The sequence below is a fragment of the Camelus dromedarius genome, chromosome 12 (assembly GCF_036321535.1).
Source record: "Camelus dromedarius isolate mCamDro1 chromosome 12, mCamDro1.pat, whole genome shotgun sequence".
NCBI classification, from domain to species: domain Eukaryota; kingdom Metazoa; phylum Chordata; class Mammalia; order Artiodactyla; family Camelidae; genus Camelus; species Camelus dromedarius.
In genome coordinates, this window is record NC_087447.1 from 57,812,125 (window position 1) to 57,830,946 (window position 18,822).

Sequence of the window (18,822 nt, forward strand, 5' to 3'; positions counted from 1 at the left end):
TTTAAATATATGTGGTTTAAAAGCCTCCCCATTTAGATTAAGAGAAAAGTAGAAAACTGAAAGAGGAGAAAGTTTTTACAATGTAGCCTCAGAAGACAAAAAAGCAACTGACACGAGTAAAACTCGCAGAAAATGGCTTTCCCTCCCTTCCACCATTCCTCCCTTTTCTCCTCCTCATTCTTCTCATTCTCTGCTTATTCACAGTTGGTTTGTTGTTGTTGTTTTTCTGGTTATAATGATCATTGCAAAAGATTCAGATAGTGCAGAAACATATAGAAAGATATCACCCATTAACTACACAAAAAGAACTCATTAGAATGTTGGTGTATATATAAAGAATTTTTCTGTGCACAGACGTAAGGCACACCTTATTTTATTTCTTTGAACTCTACTGTTTAGGTATGAATATTTTGTGGACACCTTTCATACAACTAAATAAAGATCCACATGCATATTTATGATGACTAAAATTCCATTTCATTAAATTTCCAACTTTTATTCAACCAGTTCCTCATTGATAGCATTTAGGCTGTATTGGATTTTTCACTATTATAGACCACATGATGATGTTGCACAAACATCTTTGTTCACTTATTCTATGATTTCTTTAGATTAAATTATTTGAAGTAGAATTTCTGGATACAACTTTTATACATAGACTCAATACCCATGGGAAGGTATTGCTCACCAATGGTACATGACAGTATTTAGTTACTATGTACTCAGTGACAGTGGATTAGTTCTTTTTAGAATATGCCAATCCAAAACTGAAAAATGGCATCTTTTTGTGTAAATTTGTATTTATTTATTAGAAGGTTGAATGTTTTTCATATGACCAACTGATTTCTAATGTGAATAGCCTTTTTACTTCCTGAGCTCATTTTTCTCTGAGGCCAGAAGAAAATGTTTACCACGGAAAATATTTATCTTTTTCCTTCTTGATTTATATGAACTCTATGCATTATTAGGAAAACATACCTTTGTCTCATATTTTCCACTTTTTCCCCCAGTTGATCATTTATTGGGGGCAAAATGGGGTAAAACTACTTGTTTTACTATAATTTTTAAATAGTCTATCAAAATTTTCTTTATGGTTTCTGGCTTTAACGTTAAGCCTAAACAGGTTCTATTAACCTAAATAATACTGATATTTACCTATATGTTTTAGAATGCCTTTAATTATTTCTATTTATAATTTACTAAGAGCCTTTAACAATATGAGTGATTATTTCATTCAGATGTGAATGGAATTTATTCTAGTATAAAATGTGACACAGAAACATAATTTTTCAAAAAGTTATCTTCCACAATAAAATTTATTGAATAATCCATACTTGCCCCACTCATGTTCCAACATATATGCCATAAATTAAATTCTTATATATAGTTGGATCTATTTCTGGTCTTTTTCTTCTATTTCATTGATCAGTCTAACCATTCTGGAAGCAAAATCACTACATTTTTATTGCAGTTTTATAATATACTTTAATATGTCATAGGACAGGTCCTTCTTTGTTAGTCTTACTTTCTCAGAATTTTCTATCTATATTTGAATAGTTAGTCTTCCAAAATTTATAAAATTTTCTAAGTTCAAAAAGCTGGACTTTTCATGTAAATTGCATTTAATTTATTAACTTATTTTTCCCAGTTATTTTATGCATTGTTTGCTACTGAATGACATTATTTCTTCTTTTATGTTTTCTATATGGTTACTGTTGCTACATAAGAAAGTTACTGATTTTTTTGTTAAATTTTTAATTGACTCACCCACTGAGGTTTCTTAATAGATTTTATTTTTAGCTTATTCATTCAAATTTCCCTGGTAGAGAATTATATTGCCTTATTTTATATATACGATAATTTTGCCTCCTTCTTTGCAATACTTATTTCATTATCTTGACGTAATGAAATAGCATTTCCAGATTGATGTTAAATAGTGCTGCTGATAGCCAACTTCCTTGTTTTATTCCTGACTTTTAACAGGAATGCCTCTAGTGTCTAGCTGTTGATTTAAGATGGATATTTTTATTAGGTTAAGCTCAGTTGCAGGAAACAGAAGCCAGGTCAGCTATTTTAAGCAGAAAAAACATGTAATAGAGAGAAGGTGTTTACAAAATAATTGGAAGCACTGGAGGAGTGGGCCTTAGGCCAAGTGATCAAGAATGCCTGTCAGTACAATGTGGCCAAACAGGCCTGATAGGGAGCTGCTATCTCCGCCACAGCTGGGAAAGTTGTAAATAGCAAGCTGGAATGTTGGCGTCAAGAGCACCGCTGCTGCCCTACCAAACTCCCAACCCCGTGTATTAATTAGCTCTTGCTGCCTAAAAAGTTACCCCAACCTAAAAATAACAGTAAATATTTGCTTATTGTTGTGGCTTAAAGTAACAATAAATATTTATTATCTCTCGCAGTTCCTATTGGTCTGAAATTTGTAAATGCCTTGGCTATGCAGTCCTGCTCTGGAATTCTCATGGAATTCAGTCAGATTTTGATGGGGGCTGGAGTCATCTGAGACACAGCTTCTGAGGTGGCTGACAGTTTGGTCCTGAGGAAACCTCAGTTCCTTTTCCTTGTGGGACCTTCCACAAGCTGTGTGTTTACACTATATGGTAGCTGGCTTCCCCAGAGTGAACGATCCAAGATACCAAGGAAACAGTAACAATGTCTTTTACGACTTAGCCTCATAAATCACATAAGACTCGCGCGCCTGGGTAGTGGAGTGGTCCTCGTGGTCACCTCAGAAATTGGGCTCCATGGCCTAGCGTCCCCGCCACCTGTGATCGTGCACGGAGGCCAGCGAGGGGTGACTGCCGAGGTTTCCACCAGCCCACAGGCAAAAAGCACGGCAGCCACCCTCTCCAGCGGCTCGCTCATGGCCACCCACGACCACTACCAGCGCCGCCTGGGCTCCGCTTCCAGGAACAGTTCCTGCGGAAGTGCGGAGTACCCTGGGAAAGCCATCCCCCACCACCCGGGTCTCCCCAAAGCCAACCCGGGACACTGGTGGGCTAGCTTCTTTTTCGGGAAGTCCACTCTCCCATTCATGGCCATAGTGTCCCCAGAGCACTGGGAATCGTCCCAGAAGACCTCCACCGGCACGATCACCTGTGACCTGGCTCGGGAAGCCATGGGGAAGCAGCAGTCTGGCAGCCAGCCTGGCAAAACCAACTCCAGCCCCCGTCCTGAGTTGCCGCCATCAGCTGCCAGGCTTCCTTCCAAGGCGCTAGGCTCATAAGAGCCCCCACCCCACCTCCCCTCCCCTCCTCAAGACTAAGCAGGCTACAGCCAGCAGAAACAGTTGGGTTCTTTAACATCAAAACAGTAAAACACCAAAAAAAGGAAGTTGAGAGAACCCCACTTTTTACTACCCAAGCCACATAAGAGCCTTCCTGACACCTCATAACCCTGTGCCTTGCACCAAGCAGAAAATAAACTCCAAGCAGCCATAAAAAAAAAAAAAGAAAAGAAACGAAAAGAAAGAAAGAAAAAGAAAAAAGAAAAGAAAAAGAAAGACAAAAGAAAAGAAAAAGGGAAAGAAAAGAAAATCACAATCATTTTTGTAGCCTTCTATTGATCACATGAGTCAGACCTTACTGTGGAGGGGGAGTACACAAAGATATAAATACTTGGAGATAGGAATCATTAAGTGCTATCTTGGGGACTGGCTACCATAGCTCATAAAATAAGTGAATGGACAGCTACATATAAAAGAGTAAGATTAGAACATTCTCTAACATCATATACAAAAATAAGCTCAAAATAGATTAAAGACCTAAAAAGACCGGAAACCATAAAACTAGAACAGGCAGAACACTTGTTGCTATAAGTTGTAGCAATATTTTTTTGGATCAGTCTGTCTCTTAAGGCAAAAGAAATAAGAGCAAAAATAAACAAATGGGACCTAATTAAACTTAAAAGCCTTTGCACAGCAAAGGAAACCATCAACAAAATGAAAAGACAATCTATTGAATAGGAGAAAATATTTGCAAATGATATGACCGATAATTCATATACAAACCCATAATATCCAAATAACCATTTCGGTTAATATCCAAAATATATAAACAGCTCACACAACTCAATATCAAAAAACAAACAACCAGATTACAAAATGATGAGAAAATCTGAATAGACATTTTTCTAGAGAAGACATAAAGATGGCCAACAGGCACATGAAAAGATGTTCAACATTGCTAATCATTAGAGATACAAAAATCAAACCCATAATGAGATATCACCTCACACCTGTCAGGAAGGCTACCATCAAAAAATCTATAAATAGCAAATGTAGGTGAGGATGTGGAGAAAAGGGAACCCTTCCTTATACACTGTTGGTGGGAATGTAAATTGGTGCAGCCACTCTGGAAAAGAGTATGGTGGCTCCTCAAAAAACTAAAAGTAGAACTACCATATGATCCAGCAGTTCCTTCTGGGTATATATCTGAAGAAAAAAGAAAGAAAACCCTAATTCAAAAAGATACATGCACTCCGTTGTTCACAGCAGCATTATTTACAATAGCCAAGATATGAAAGCAGCCCAAGTGTCCACCAACAGATGAATAGATATACAATAGCATATTACTTAGCCATAAAAAGAATGAAATTCTGCCATTTGTAACAAAATGGATGGACCTAGAGAGTACTATACTTAGTGAAATAAGTCACTAAGAGAAAGACAAATACTGTATCACTTATACATGGAATCTAAAAAATAAAACAAACAAATGTATATAACACAATAGAAATAGATTTACAGATACAGAAAACAAACTAGTGGCTACGAGCAGGGAGAGGGAAGAGCGGAGGGGCAAGATAGGATGGGGTTAAGAGATACAAACTACTATATATAAAATAAACAAGCAGCAAGGATATATTGTACAGCACAGGGGATTACACCATTATTTTATAATAACTTTGAATATAACTTTAAATAATCTATAAAAATATTGAATTACCATGCTGTACAACTGAAACTAATATAATATTGTAATCACCTATACATACATACATAAGTAAAACTAGTGATGGAACACTAGGATGCTGTTGCAGAAAAGCCTAATGTCTCCAAGAATGTGCTTGGCAGAAACAACAGCCAAAGCAGGGGGAAACGACCCCTGCGTCATTTGCATCTTCCAAATACAACTGCAGAGGAGTCTGGCAAATATAGTTTGTTTTTGTGTTTCTCTTATTTTAGCTTTTCCATTTCTACCATATAAGAAAGCAAAACATGTTAGAAGAGGGATTGAAATAGATGATGAGTACCAATCTATCAAATCCTCCTCAAAGATCATGACTTTATGGTACTTCATCATCAATACACACATTTATTGGACTTTCTATAGCAGCAGGTTGGAATACAGATGTTAGGGAAGGCAGCTGAATCAGGGCTGGGGTTTTGCTGAGTAGGTACAGCAGAAGGATGAGTACTACAGAGGCCAGAGTGCTCATTTCCATATAGTTTGCCTGTTTACTAATGAAGTATTATTTGTAAAGGGTAGGGAGTATGACCATGAGGGGATTTTATGACTGGATGAAAATTGAAGAATGACAGTGTCTAGGGTACTGTAGGATTTGTTTACAAGAACTATCTATTTGCATGGATTATGTGCAATTCTCAGTGTGCTAGCTGTATTTCCATTCCTTTATTCTCCTCTCAAAAAAGCATTTTAGAAGGCAAATGAATGAGACTTATAGTATTGTGGACAAATCTGAAATCTCATTTCTTTTACTTTAAAATGACCAACATTCATAACCAACAAAAATAGTAACAAATTACTGGTATGCTTTCCAACTAATCAAGCCCCATAGTTGTTGCCCCTGAAGTGGAGACTTGCTACTTCGGTGGGGAAAGGGACAGCAGGTGCAGAAGTTTCGGTGTTAGATATTTAGGAGGGTAGGAGCAGAGCTTTCCCTGTTCTGATGCGAAGGACTCCACTTCTCAGGTGGAAAACTGCCTTCTCTCTCACTCCAGGCACCCCAGAGCCAAACTTGGCTGAGCAGCTCTTGCTTCCTATTGCCAGTTTCAAATCATTCCTTTCCCTCTCTCCTTCACAAAGCTCAGCTCTTTAATTTTTTTTTAATACTGAAAATCTGCAGTCAAACACCGAGCTAGAGAAAAGAGTATACTGAATCCCTATATACTCCTCGTCCAAATTTAAGTATTATCAAGATATACACTTTGCTAAAGTTGCTACAACCCCCTGCCTTTTTTTGCTGAATTATTTTAAAGTAAAAATCCTTAACATCATGCCATTTTCCCTCTACACATGTTAACATACATTTTTAACTGTAAGGTCATTTTCTCTGAAACCACAATGTCATGACTGCAACTAGTCAAATTGTTATAAATTTCTTGGTTATCATTTAACCCCAGTCAATATGCAATTGTGTCAAAAATTTCTATCTACAGATGGCTTATTGAATAAGGATCCAAACAATTCTATGCATTCCTTATATCGCTCAAACTTCTTTCAATCTAAGACAGCATCCCTCCACCCCTTTTCACCACTGCCATTTGATTTTCTGAAGAAGCCAGGTCAGCTGTCCTGTTGAGTGTCCCATTTTCTGCATTTGTCTGCTTTCTTGTGGTGCTGTTTTACTCCCCACCTCCCCCTCTTCCCAGCCCCATATTTCCTGTAAGCAGGAAGTTAGTTCTCAGAGCGTAGTTAGCTTAAGAGTCAACATTTTTGGCCAGAATACTTCCTAGGAGGTGCCACTCTTCATGGTGTCTCACATCAGGAGTCATATAAAGTCCACCTTTCCCATTTTCAGTGATGCTAAGATTGATCAATGTTTTCAAATGGTGACAGTCTAATTCCTCCATTGTAAAATTCTCCATTAATCTTTTTCCTAATGGTTTCATCTAATGATAATCAGTGCCTGAATAAATTATTTCACTGGCTTACTCTTATTGCTTTACTTTTATTATTTGGTATTCTTCTGTGAAAAGCAACTTTATCTTACCACATATGGGCCATTTCGTTACCCTGAAATACAGGGAACAGGAAAAGTAGGATAAATGCTTACTCACTGAAACTCTCTGGTTTCCTCTTCACCCAGTAAGATCTTATTTTAGGTCACCCAGTAAGTGACGTGATTTGAATCCAGGCAGTCTGATGCTAATGCACCCCTTCTCTCATTGCACTAACACTTTGGCTAGTTTCCTGATCACAAATCTGGGTTTCCAAAGGGCCTAGTGAAAGGATTTGACTGGGGTTGGGGGATGGGGAGGACTGAGCCAGATTATGAAGGCTTAGATTTCTGTAAGGGATGGAGGTAAATATGGATGTGAGCGTAATGGGATTAATCTAGCCACAGAGTCTTTTGTTAGAGTCTATTGTGACTGCTTATTCTGCAGCCCCGGATGGTGTGGCTGTTATGAAAGCAGTTTTCTTACCAAGAACAGGAAGTGCTATGAAGGCTTCAGAGCTACTTTCATGTTTTTGTTCTCTCTTCTCTTGGACAATTCTTACACATTCTACAGGCTTTAACTTAGCCACTACTAGGAAAAGCTTTCCCTAACTTGTTCTGCCTTATGTTAAGAAACCCTGCTGTGCACTCCCATGTCATTCTATCCTTCAGCATTTTTCTTACCCACTAGGATGCAAATTCAGTGAGGATAAGGTCTCTGTGTTGCTCATACTGTGTTCTAGTATTTAACACAGTGCCTAGCCAATAAATGGCTCTCAAATATATGTTAAATTAATGAGACGTATTAAATGAATGAACTATTAATTAAATTTGAGTGATCAAAATGTCTTGGCCTGCCCTATCTCTACCATCTTTTCCTTTGCCTGTTAGGGTGAAACCAAAAACCAATACCCAATGCCTAAAAACTTGAATATATGAGAAAGCAGGCTTCCAAAATCTAAAATTCAAGTCTCACACAGACATGTGAAAAATCCATGAGAAAAGTTAATACATTCAAATCTTTAAATATAGGAGAGAAATAGTAATGATTAGGAGACACTCCTTAGGGTAGAAAAAGATATAATCATTAACTGTATGTTGCTGAACACTTATGAAAGCAGCAGCTTCCAGCTGAATGGCCTGACCCAGATCTGTCAGGCCATATTTGGCTCTATATAAAACATGTCTTGTCTACTCAGTTCTTGGGGAAAGAAAAATCTGTAGGCTTTTTGAGTCATCTACATAAAAATAGAGCTTACTAGGAAGCAGTTATGTGGAAGATTCTTCTATTTTTAATTTTAATTTTATTATATTTTTGAACTAATATATTCATATGGTTCCAAAGTCAAATGATATAAAATGGCAGACATTGAGAAGTTTCCTTTCCACTCCTATCCCTAACCATCCCTGCCCCCACACTCCTCTACACCACTAATAAACACTTTTATTAGCATTTACTTTTTCCAATATTTATACAGATGGAGGTACATATCTTTTCATTCTTATCCCTCTCTCATTCTCTCCCCCTTACACAAAGGTAATATATGACAGATATTCTTCACCCTGTTTTTTTGCCCTAATATATCCTGAAGGTATTTCTGTATCAGTACATAAAGAGCTTCTCCTTCCTTCCTTCTTTCTTTCCTTCCTTCCTTCCTTCCCTCCTTCCTTTTTCCCTCCCTCCCTCCTTTTCTTTCTTTCCCCTTTGCAATGTATTCCAAAGTATGGAGGGCCCACAGTTTATTTAATTGGTTGCATATTGAAGGTATATAGGCCATTTCCATTCTTTTGCTATTACAAACAATTCTGTAATGAATAATCTTAAACATGAAAGGGAAGATTATTTTAGACTAGTGCAAATAAGAGTGGATTAGAGGATTAAATAGGGACAGTCTGGCAAATAGCTAAAACAAGTCCCTTTGTTGAACTGAGGAGTGAGAGGATACCGTAGTTAGCTGAATGCACAGTGAATGACCGGGGAGATATGTCCAATGGAAATTTTTTTTTCTTGGATTAGTTTTTTCCAAGTGGGATAAACAGAAGGTTTGGAAAGAACAAAATCAAGTAGGGAGAGTCATCTGTATAGCCCTAGGCCCTTAAATTCAATAAGATGTTGGGAAATAGCATCCAGTTTGTCCTTAGAGAGATGGACAAATTATTCGAAAAGCCCATTCTTGGCCAACTCCCCAAATTCCAACAACTTTTTTAAGAGGCTGAGATTTATTAAAAAAAAAGAAAAAAGACTCCCTGCCTCATAAGGCCCTGTCAATCTAAGTGCAACAGAAACTGTTGAGGACCACCCAACATCTCTCTCCCTTCATCCTTGCTGGCAAAGCTCTGCCTTTGTCAGGTAGCCTCATCTACTATATGCCATACAGACTGGCCTCAGGTATGTTGGTCTGCTTTAGAAAAGAGTTTTGTTTTGTTTTTTAAATTTCCCCTCAAGGGCAGTAGTTTGGAGGTGGTTGATTTACATTTTGTCAATTTGTTCCAATAAGCATCACTTTATAGGTCAGCATACCACAATCACTAGTTGCTCATCCCCTAATCTGGTCTGAGTCACAGAGTAAACACATGATAAGCACTGAGAGAGTGGAACATAAAGTGCTGAGGAACACAGAGGGTGGAAATGCCTTTTTGTGGCTTGTTAGAAGTTAGTTTGTACAGTGGGAAAAACATGGGCTTTACAGCCAGAAAGTGGATCTAGGTACCTAATCTGCAGTGCCCAGTATAAAATGAAAATGTGGAGCCGCCTGCCACACAATTACTAAGAATCTCAAGGCAGTGGCCATAGAACCAAATGTGAGGTCCCTGTGCAGGTGCCACACCCATGAAGCAGGTCCTGCAAGAGGAACTTGGGTTCAAACGTCACTCTTGCCACCCCAAATCTCCCTGGCTTTGGGCAAGTCACCCTGAGTCTCACTTTTTTCATTTATAAAATAGTGATAACTGAACCTCCCTTGAAGAGTTGGTATGAGGGTGACAGGTAAAGCACTTGACACATGACAGGTTCACATTACTCTTACTTTTTTAGTCTGTGTTGTGGGCTCTTTTCCTCAGATGTTCTCTGGGCATCCATCTTTCTGTTCTCATTACCCACCTTCTTTTTAGTATCTTTCAAAACGGTATTAGAGTGAACATTATGAAGTGGCTCATATCTAATCATTTGTGACCTACAAATTGGCAATTTTGTATGGTTCAGCCTAACACAAACTCCTTAGCATTACTTTGAACAGGTCGGTCTTTAGACCCAGGTAACTAAGACCCTTTCTTTGGGCCCACGTTTTCGGGGCATGCACCTCTGTCCCCTTACCTTACCCACAGCCCATCCTCTTCCAAACACATCCTTCCTCATCTAACAAGGAGTCCCAGGGGGAAGTCCTCTACTATCCCACACTCCTGTACAGGGACCTCAGAATTCCCTACCCAAATGGCCCTCGGCCCACTTCCAGGACCGAGTTGGCCTCTTTTCAGCAGCCTCTTCCTCCTGCTTGCAGGCTGGGCACAAAACTTAAACGGGGGAGACACTCAGGGGACAGCTGTTTACGGCGAGTGGGCGGAACCTGCACGGACAGGTGGGGGTGGAGGGGTGAAGGCAAGGTAGGAAATGCTGGCACGCATGCGTGCTAGGCTCCTCGCAAAGCTGCCGGAACCAGGGCGGGAGAAGGGCTAGTCTGCAGCTCCTGTTAGTGCGCTGCCCGTCTCCTCCTGCCTCTCCCCACAATTTAAAGGGCCAGAGGCTCTTTATATTCCGTCCAAACCTACTCTTCGTTTTATCTGTAGATGTGCTTCTCCATACCTCCTTCTAACCACTTATGATTTCCCCACATATTCTGGACATTTCAAAAAACCTCCGTGACTTTCTGTACGATGCTGTCTCAAACCTTTCTCCCTTTTCTCCATCTGATAAAATTCCACTATTTACAAATCAGCGTAATATCAACTCCTGTGTTGGTCATCCCTGGCAGTCCTCTCTACCATCCCAACCCTATCCCCCAAACATTTTAGCTGCTGTGTGTGTGTGTGTGTGTGTGTGTGTGTGTGTGTGTGTGTGTGTGTTTTACTCACTGTGATCTCATAACACTTCTTGAGAAAACACATCACCCTGTATGTAATTGCTTTTATGCCCCTAGAGTAGACTGTGCACAGGGAGCTTTTCTAGGGAAGAAAACTTGCATCTTCATGCTTATTCTTGGTGCCTACCCCCAGAGATTAGCACTCAGTAGACAAGTGAATGAAACTTCCAGTGTGATGTTTTCATCAAAATCCCAGCTCCCCAGTGGCCAAGTGGCCTTGAGCAAATTATTGAATCTGTTTCCTCTTCTTTGAAATAGAAATGAACATAATTACCTTTGTCAGTGGTCTTAAGGATTAAATAAAACAACAGTATCCAAAGTGCTTCAGCACAATGATAAATAGTATGGCATAGATAAAGGATAACCATAATTAAATTAGCTCCTATATTCTGACACTTGGTGATGTATAAGAGGAAGTAAACAGTCCTTTCAAGCCAGAAATGTAGATCCTTGAAATTTGTATTTAAAATTACAATCTTAATAGAACTATGAGAAAATAGGTTTTAAAAATTGCTTTAGGTAACATAAGCGATGCTTAAAATTGTTTATTAAAAAGGTACCAAGTAATATTTTTAAAGTAAATCCAAATCACTAGGGAACCCTTGGCACTCTTGGCATTAAATGGGTGAGGAAAATACTACATCACAATTTTGAGAAGTATTCATAATAATGTTTCTATATCACTTAAATACAGGGAAATAAGGAAGCGTGTTAAAAACTTTATATAAGTATATAATAATTATTGTCTTTATAACTACATTTAAGTATTCCTACAAAAAATGCTGTTAAGTATACATATATACGTTCCATTTAGATGATCTTCTAAAAAAGGAAATAGCTGCAAGAAAATACGCTAATAGAAACAGAACAATCAGTATTTGTTGCTATGTGTATCATATCCAGTCTGCTATGACTTGTTACCCCAAATTGGGGACTTCTATTAGCATATTGTGCAATATTAAATGACACTACTGATATTTGCATTTTTGCATCTCTAAATCCTATTTTTATTAAGGCGAAAACCCAAGAAAATGGAATGTGATCTAAGCTTGCAGGAAAAATTTAAACTGGTTGATTTCACCTATTTGAATCTTACTGCTTACATAAGATGACTATAACAAAGTATGCCTACCTTGGAAAATAAATTAATGATCTCAATCTTCGTTTTCCAAGCTAGCACAAATGAAGTGAAATGAAATGAAATGAAACAAAATAAAAAGGATACTGCCATATACCAGGTGAAACAAGCAATGGTTTGGCCAGTTGCAAAATCAGATACTTTTTTTCCTGCAAGTTATCCATGCTATTATTATGCTGGTAGCTATTTTAGCTTACAATCTCTACTACACTACAAGCCTACCTGTCTACATTGACTAATTATGCTAATTTTTTTCACAGTAGCACATCCCATTGCACACTTAAGATTCACTTAATTCCATAAGAGCTGCTAATTTTAAATCTTATGAAGATATCTGAGGTTGAGAATATGAAGATACCTGAGGTTGAGAATGAATGAGCTATGAGGGAGGTGGAGAAACTGACAGCAAACAGGAAGATTTCAAAGGCACAAAAAGAAATTTGGTAACTTGTGTATTTTAGGTAGTAGGACTGAAAATTAGTGTTATCTTTAACAATAGCAACAACAACATCATAGTAGTTTTTCTTTGAGTTGCCTTTTGTACTTAAAAGTATAATAAATGGAATACCATCTTTACTCTCGCCATTATGCAAAGGCACAAATATTTGAATTCTAAATTAGAGGCGAGAGGAGGCAGAAGCTTCTTTATGGAAAGAGATGGCGGAGTTTGGCATTGAGTTCTCGCTCCTTGCTTAGAAGATCTAGGCTGTGCTTTTTGAAGGCTTCAGACTGCAGCCTGAGTTCATCATAGGCCTTCTGGATCCCATCTACCTTGCGCTGAAGCTCCCGGACTCTCAAGTTACTGTCCACAGCCATGGCCTCTTGCTCAAACCGCTCTAAGGCACGTCTCCTGGCCACATCAGCCGTCTCCAACTTCTCCTCAAGCTGGTGGATCTCTGCTTGCTTGTTCTGAAGCACCGTGCCCCTCTCCATGGACAGCTGCAATAGCTCCTCTTTCTCATGAGTAACGGTCTGCAGCCTGGCCTGCAGCTCCTGGTTCAGTCTGCTTTGCATCTGCTCAGCCTTCGCCATCTGCTCCATGGCCTGCTCATGCTGCTGCTCAAGGCTCTGCAGCTGGCTGCGCAGCTGCTCTGTCTCCTTGGTGTGGGCGCAGGCCTGCTGCCTCTGCAGCGCCAGCAGCTCCTTCTCTCGCGCCTGTGCCTGGCAGGCATCCTGAGCACATCTCTGCTTCAGAGTCTGCAGCTCCTTGGCTAGGGCCTCGCTCTGGGCGGTGAGCTGCAGAACTTTGGCCTCCTGGTCCTTCAAAGCTTGGCTGAAGAGGTGGTCATTCTCCAGCCTCAGTCTCTCATTCTCTTCTCTCAGCCTGACATTCTGGCTCTTGTGCTCATCCTTGAAGCGGATCATCAACTCATGGTTGGCTGCCAGGGTCATAAAGCGTTCCTCCAGCTTCTGGGCATGCTCACTCTTGGCCTTCAGCTTCTCAGCTTCCAGCATCACCTTCTCCTCCAGCTCTGTATTGAGCAGCTCCAGGATCTGGCAGCGCTCCAGGGCCTCATCTGACCTCCGCTTTAGGATGCATATAAGCTGGGATTGCTCCTGGATGCGGGAACAAAGCATCGCCTTCTCACTCTTCTCTTCCTCGGACAGTCCCCGGAGGTTTGCCAAGGCTTCCTTCAGACCATCCAGTTCCTTAAACTCCATTTTCTCTTCCTGGTTTTCTGGTTTTTCATTTTGCTTATCTAATGGTTCTTCAGAGGGAGGGGTGTCCATCCTGAGAGCTGTCTCTTCCTGAGGCATCGGCACTCTCTTCCTGAGGCATCGGCACTCTCCTCCACTATCCACTGACTACACGGTCTCCCCCTGACAGATTTTAAAAGCCACACTGTTGCTAGGGCCTCTTGGCACTTCCTAGCAGTTGTTTTTCATCTAGTAAGGAGCCCTGTGATTGGTAGACAGGTCTTCAGAATGCTATGAAGTAACAACAAGGGGGAGTCTACAACCAATCTGGACAGGTTATGCTTGCCTTTCTAACCAATCACAGGTCTCAGCTCACAGCCCAGTGACTGGCCTGTACTGTACAGAGATGCCAGCCCCACTTGGTTTCCAGCCAGCATCAAGGGAAGAAACCTGACTCCACCTAATTTCTAGTGGGAGTAAACAAATCACACTGGCAGTGACATATTCCTCTTCCCTCTCCCTGCTTCAGTGGGCATGAGAATAAGGTCCTGTCTGTGGAAATGGCTGGCTCCTTAACGTTTCCAATCTATAAATACAAAGTAGCAGTAGCACTCTGTAAGGACCCTAAATGGCTGTGAGTTTGTACCTGTAGTGTTGAACACAGCTCAGTGAAAGAACGAACCTGTGAAATTTCTTTTGTTTTCTTTAGCATTGTCCCCAGCTGGGATTACATTTTATTAGATATTGAGCACTTCCTCTTTTTACCTATTAGCACAACAGGGTTACAGAAAGAAGAACAATGTAGATGTGATAAACATTAAAAGAGAAAAAAGATCTAAATGAGGCTTATGGTTATATTCATCAAAGTCAATTCCAAATGGATTTAATAGTTAAATGTAAATAGTAAAATTTAAAAAGTATGAAAAATGGAAACTAGAGGAAAATAAAGGTAAGGATAAAAGCTCTGGTCAGGAAGGACTTTCTAAGCTTAAATATTATAAAATAAAGAGATAGATGACGTAAAGCTTAATTTGGCTTAGTTGAACATCTAAAGTTATATATAATTTAAAAAATTATGTGACCCTGAAGTTCTCTCTCTTCCTCTGGACTTGCCTGACATTTTACTCCCTGGCCCAATCCAGCTACTGAAGTTCCCCTGGCTGACCTGCATTCTGGCTCTGTCTTTAGGTCTTCCCTCTGCTTGAAATGCCTTTTCCCACCTTGTCCCTTGTCACTGTAGTATACTCAGCGTTTTATGCTAAGTTAAGAATCATCTCCTCTGTGAAGCCTTTCCTGGCCCCTACCCGTAGACTTGACCACTCACCTCTTTTAGTGCAGCCACTCTAGACTATTTGCACTTCTAGTGGACCTTGTGAAAGCCTTATTGCCTTATTTTTTACCCACTTGCCTGCCTCTGTTAAACCTGGAGATCCTTAAGAGCAGGGACTCTGTTTCATCCTTGATGACTAGACCACTGCCTTTGGGAGACTCAGATAAATGTGTGTTGAATGGATGTTGAAGGCAAAATTCAAGTTGAGAAAAATATCTACTATAAATATGACAGACAATAGATTTATATTTTTATAAAGAGCCTGTACAAATCAAGAAAGCATTAGCATCTTGAAAGAGAAATGAACAATTAAATTCACAGATGAGGGGACAGAAGTGGCCAAGAATTAAACCCTATCAGTGATCCAATAAATATAAATTAAAATTAGATATCATTTCACCTATCAAATTAGTCAAAAACTTCTTATTTTAAGACAACATCAAACTGGTAAGGGTATAGTGAAATAGGTACTTTCTTATACTGTTGGTGAAAGTCAATTGATGACACGTATTGAGGACTTAAAACATCTTTAGGCATTTTGAACTAATGATTGCCCTTCTGGGAAGATCTTTGCTCAGGAAATAGTCTGAAAGAAAAAATTTTGTTCAAAGTTTTTTTTTTTTTAATCGTAGTGTGGTTCATACAACTAAAAGTTGGAAAACGATATGCCCCTAAAAAGAAAATGTTAAGAAAATTATCACATTTTCATATAATAGAATATTATGTAGACATTAAACATTATTATGTTCATAGGTAATTTAATGGCATGAAAATGTGTATGTTAGGGAGGTAACTGAAAAAGGATTAAAAACGTTAAAATTCAGAATGATCATAATGATCACTAAGTGAAAATTTAAGCATAGAGTAAAGAGTTAGCTATTCCTAGAAAGCCCAGAAATAAACCCACATACTTATGGTCAATTAATCTTCGACAAAGGAGGCAAGAATACACAATGGAGAAGACAGTCTCTTCGCAAGTGGTGTTGGGAAAATTGGATAGCAGCATGTAAATCAATGAAGTTAGAACACTCCCTCACTCCATACAGAAAAATAAACTCAAAATGGCTTAAAGACTTAAATATAAGACAAGACATGATAAATCTAGAAGAAAACATAGGCAAAACGTTCTCTGACATAAATCTTAGCAATGTTCTCCTAGGACAGTTTACCCAGGCAATAGAAATAAAGGCAAAAATAAACAAATGGGACCTAATTAAACTTAAAAGCTTTTACACAGCAAAGGAAAACAAGCAAAGCAAAACAACAACCTACAGAATAGGAGAAAGTATTTGCAAATGATACAACTGACAAAGGCTTAATTTCCAGAATATGTAAACAGCTTATACAACTTACTAACATAAAAACAAACAACCCAATCCAAAAATGGGCAGAAGACCTAAACAGCAATTCTCCAGTGAAGACATATGAATGGCCAATAGGCACATGAAAAAATGCTCAATATCACTAATTATCAGAGAAATACAAATCAAAACTACAACGAGGTATCACCTCTCACCAGTCAGAATGGCTATCATTCAAAAGTCCATGAACAATAAATGCTGGAGAGGGTGTGGAGAAAGGGAACCCTCCTACACTGTTGGTGGGAATATAGTTTGGTGCAGCCATTATGGAAAAAATTATGGAGATTCCTCAAAAAACTGAAAATAGACTTACTGTATGATCCAGCAATCCAACTTGTGGATATACATCCAGAGGGAACTCTAATTCGAAAAGATACATGCACCCAATGTTCACAGCAGCACTATATACAATAGCGAAGACATGGAAACACCCTAAATGTCCATTGACAGATGACTGGATAAAGAAGCGGTGGTATATTTCTATAATGGAATACTACTCAGCCATAAAAAAGAATAAAATGCCATCTGCAGCAACGCAAATGGACCTAGAGATTGTCATTCTAAGTGAAGTAAGCCAGAAAGAGAAAGAAAAATACCATATGATATCACTCATATGTGGAATCTAAAAGAAAAGGAAAAAAAAGGACACTGTAAACTCATCTACAAAACAAAGTTTCACAGACATACTAATCTTATCGTTACCAGGGAAAGGGGGTGGGAAGGGATAAATTTGGGAGTTTGAGATTTACAAATGTTAGCCACTACATATAAAAACAGATTTTTTTAAAAAGTTTCTGCTGCATAGCAGAGGGAACTATGTTCAATATCTTGTAATAATCTTTAATGAAAAAGAATATGAAAATGAATATAGGTATGTATGTACATGACTGGGATATTGCCTGTACACCAGAAACAGACACATTGTAACTGATGATACTTCAATTAAAAAAAAAGAAAGTACCCAGGATATTGAACAAATTAAAAAAAAAAAAGAGTTAGGTATTCCTGCAATCACTGTTTATGGTGGTTAGACTTAATCTCTCTCTCACATGACAAAAAAAAGCAGGGGCGTTATCACAGATGTTGGATGGATTTTTATATGCTTCAGATTTCACTGGGAGCAAAACAGATCTGAAAGAAGAGTTTGAAATTTTCCCTTTGGTCTTAAAGATCAGGATCTCACTTCCCAAATCCTGACTCTCTTGTGTATACAGGGAGAGCAAGGTTGAGGACGAGGGAAAGCTCCTGAACTCAAATTTTAATAACTACTTAAATTATAGGATATTTAGGATTTATGAAAGTAGGTTCCAAGACTAAAAAAAATGTGAATTAAACTTATTTTAAATTTCCCCCTCATTTCTCTTCTTCACTTTTCCTGAAATTTGAAGCTTCATATACTAAAATGCAACTTGTAAAGTTGAGGCACGTGACTAGAAAATTAGAACAGTCACTCTCATTTAAATTAAAGGGCCATACATACATTGAATATTTTATTTGCTGCTTACCATATATGGTTGTCTGATGTAGTAAAGTGAATTCACAGGACGTATTTCCTAGGAAAAGAAAAAGAAGGCAGGAGAAATACTCAAAATGTTAATAGCACTTGTTTCTTGAGGAGCTTATGGATGCTTTCCCCACTTTTTCTACCTTTCTAAGTCCCATGCACACAGCGGATGCTCAATGATATCTTTGATTAAATAGATTTTCTACATTAAGGATATTTTATATCTCTTCTATGTTAAAATTATTTTAAGTAATATAAAATCCATAGATTACTTGTCAAGGTTAAGAATCTTACAAGTTCTTAATCAATATTCATTAACTTATTCAAACATTTGCAACGTATAGCACAGTGTGAGATACTAAGTATGCATTAATAAGTTAGATGTATCACTCTTCTCAGAGAACTTACAGTTTAGTAATACCTTTTGGCTCCTCTCTGCCATGGTTTTCTTTGTTCTACTGGTTTTTCCCCACCTGCCTTTGATCCTGAAGGTATCCAGTGTATTCCTTTCCTAGAGACTGAAGTCATAAACCTTGGCCAACATTCTCCCTAGTGGTGACCAACGAGTTCCCCCTACTTGTCTTTGTTAAGTCTTTTAACTTCTCTTTTTTTAAGCTACTATTTACAGAGTTCTTCTATATACCCTACATAGTACTAGGCATTTGTACATCTTCTCTCGTTTAATTCTAACAATAGTCTTTTTAAATTGAAGCATAGTCAGTTTACAGTGTGATTTTAATAATATTCTTGAAAGGAAGCATTATTATTCACATTTTATAGTTAACAGGGAACAAAAAAATTAAAGCACAGAAAGGTTAAGCAAGTTGCCCCAAGTCACCCAGAGATAAGAGATAGAGACAGAATTC

At 38.6% G+C, this 18,822-nt stretch overlaps 1 protein-coding gene across 1 annotated transcript; it reads right to left on the reverse strand.

The window, feature by feature from the left end:
• Positions 1-11,553: 11,553 nt before the first annotated feature.
• Positions 11,554-14,517, reverse strand: CCDC89 (coiled-coil domain containing 89). Its single transcript, XM_031460469.2, has one exon. It carries the CDS (start codon positions 13,879-13,881, stop codon positions 12,769-12,771), a length of 1,113 nt encoding a protein of 370 aa, XP_031316329.1. The 5' UTR covers positions 13,882-14,517; the 3' UTR covers positions 11,554-12,768.
• Positions 14,518-18,822: the final 4,305 nt, after the last annotated feature.

What these genes read in the sequence shown, in the direction of transcription:
- CCDC89 (XM_031460469.2), bottom strand. Translation starts at nt 13,881, where the DNA reads ATGCCTCAGGAAGAGACAGCTCTCAGGATGGACACCCCTCCCTCTGAA.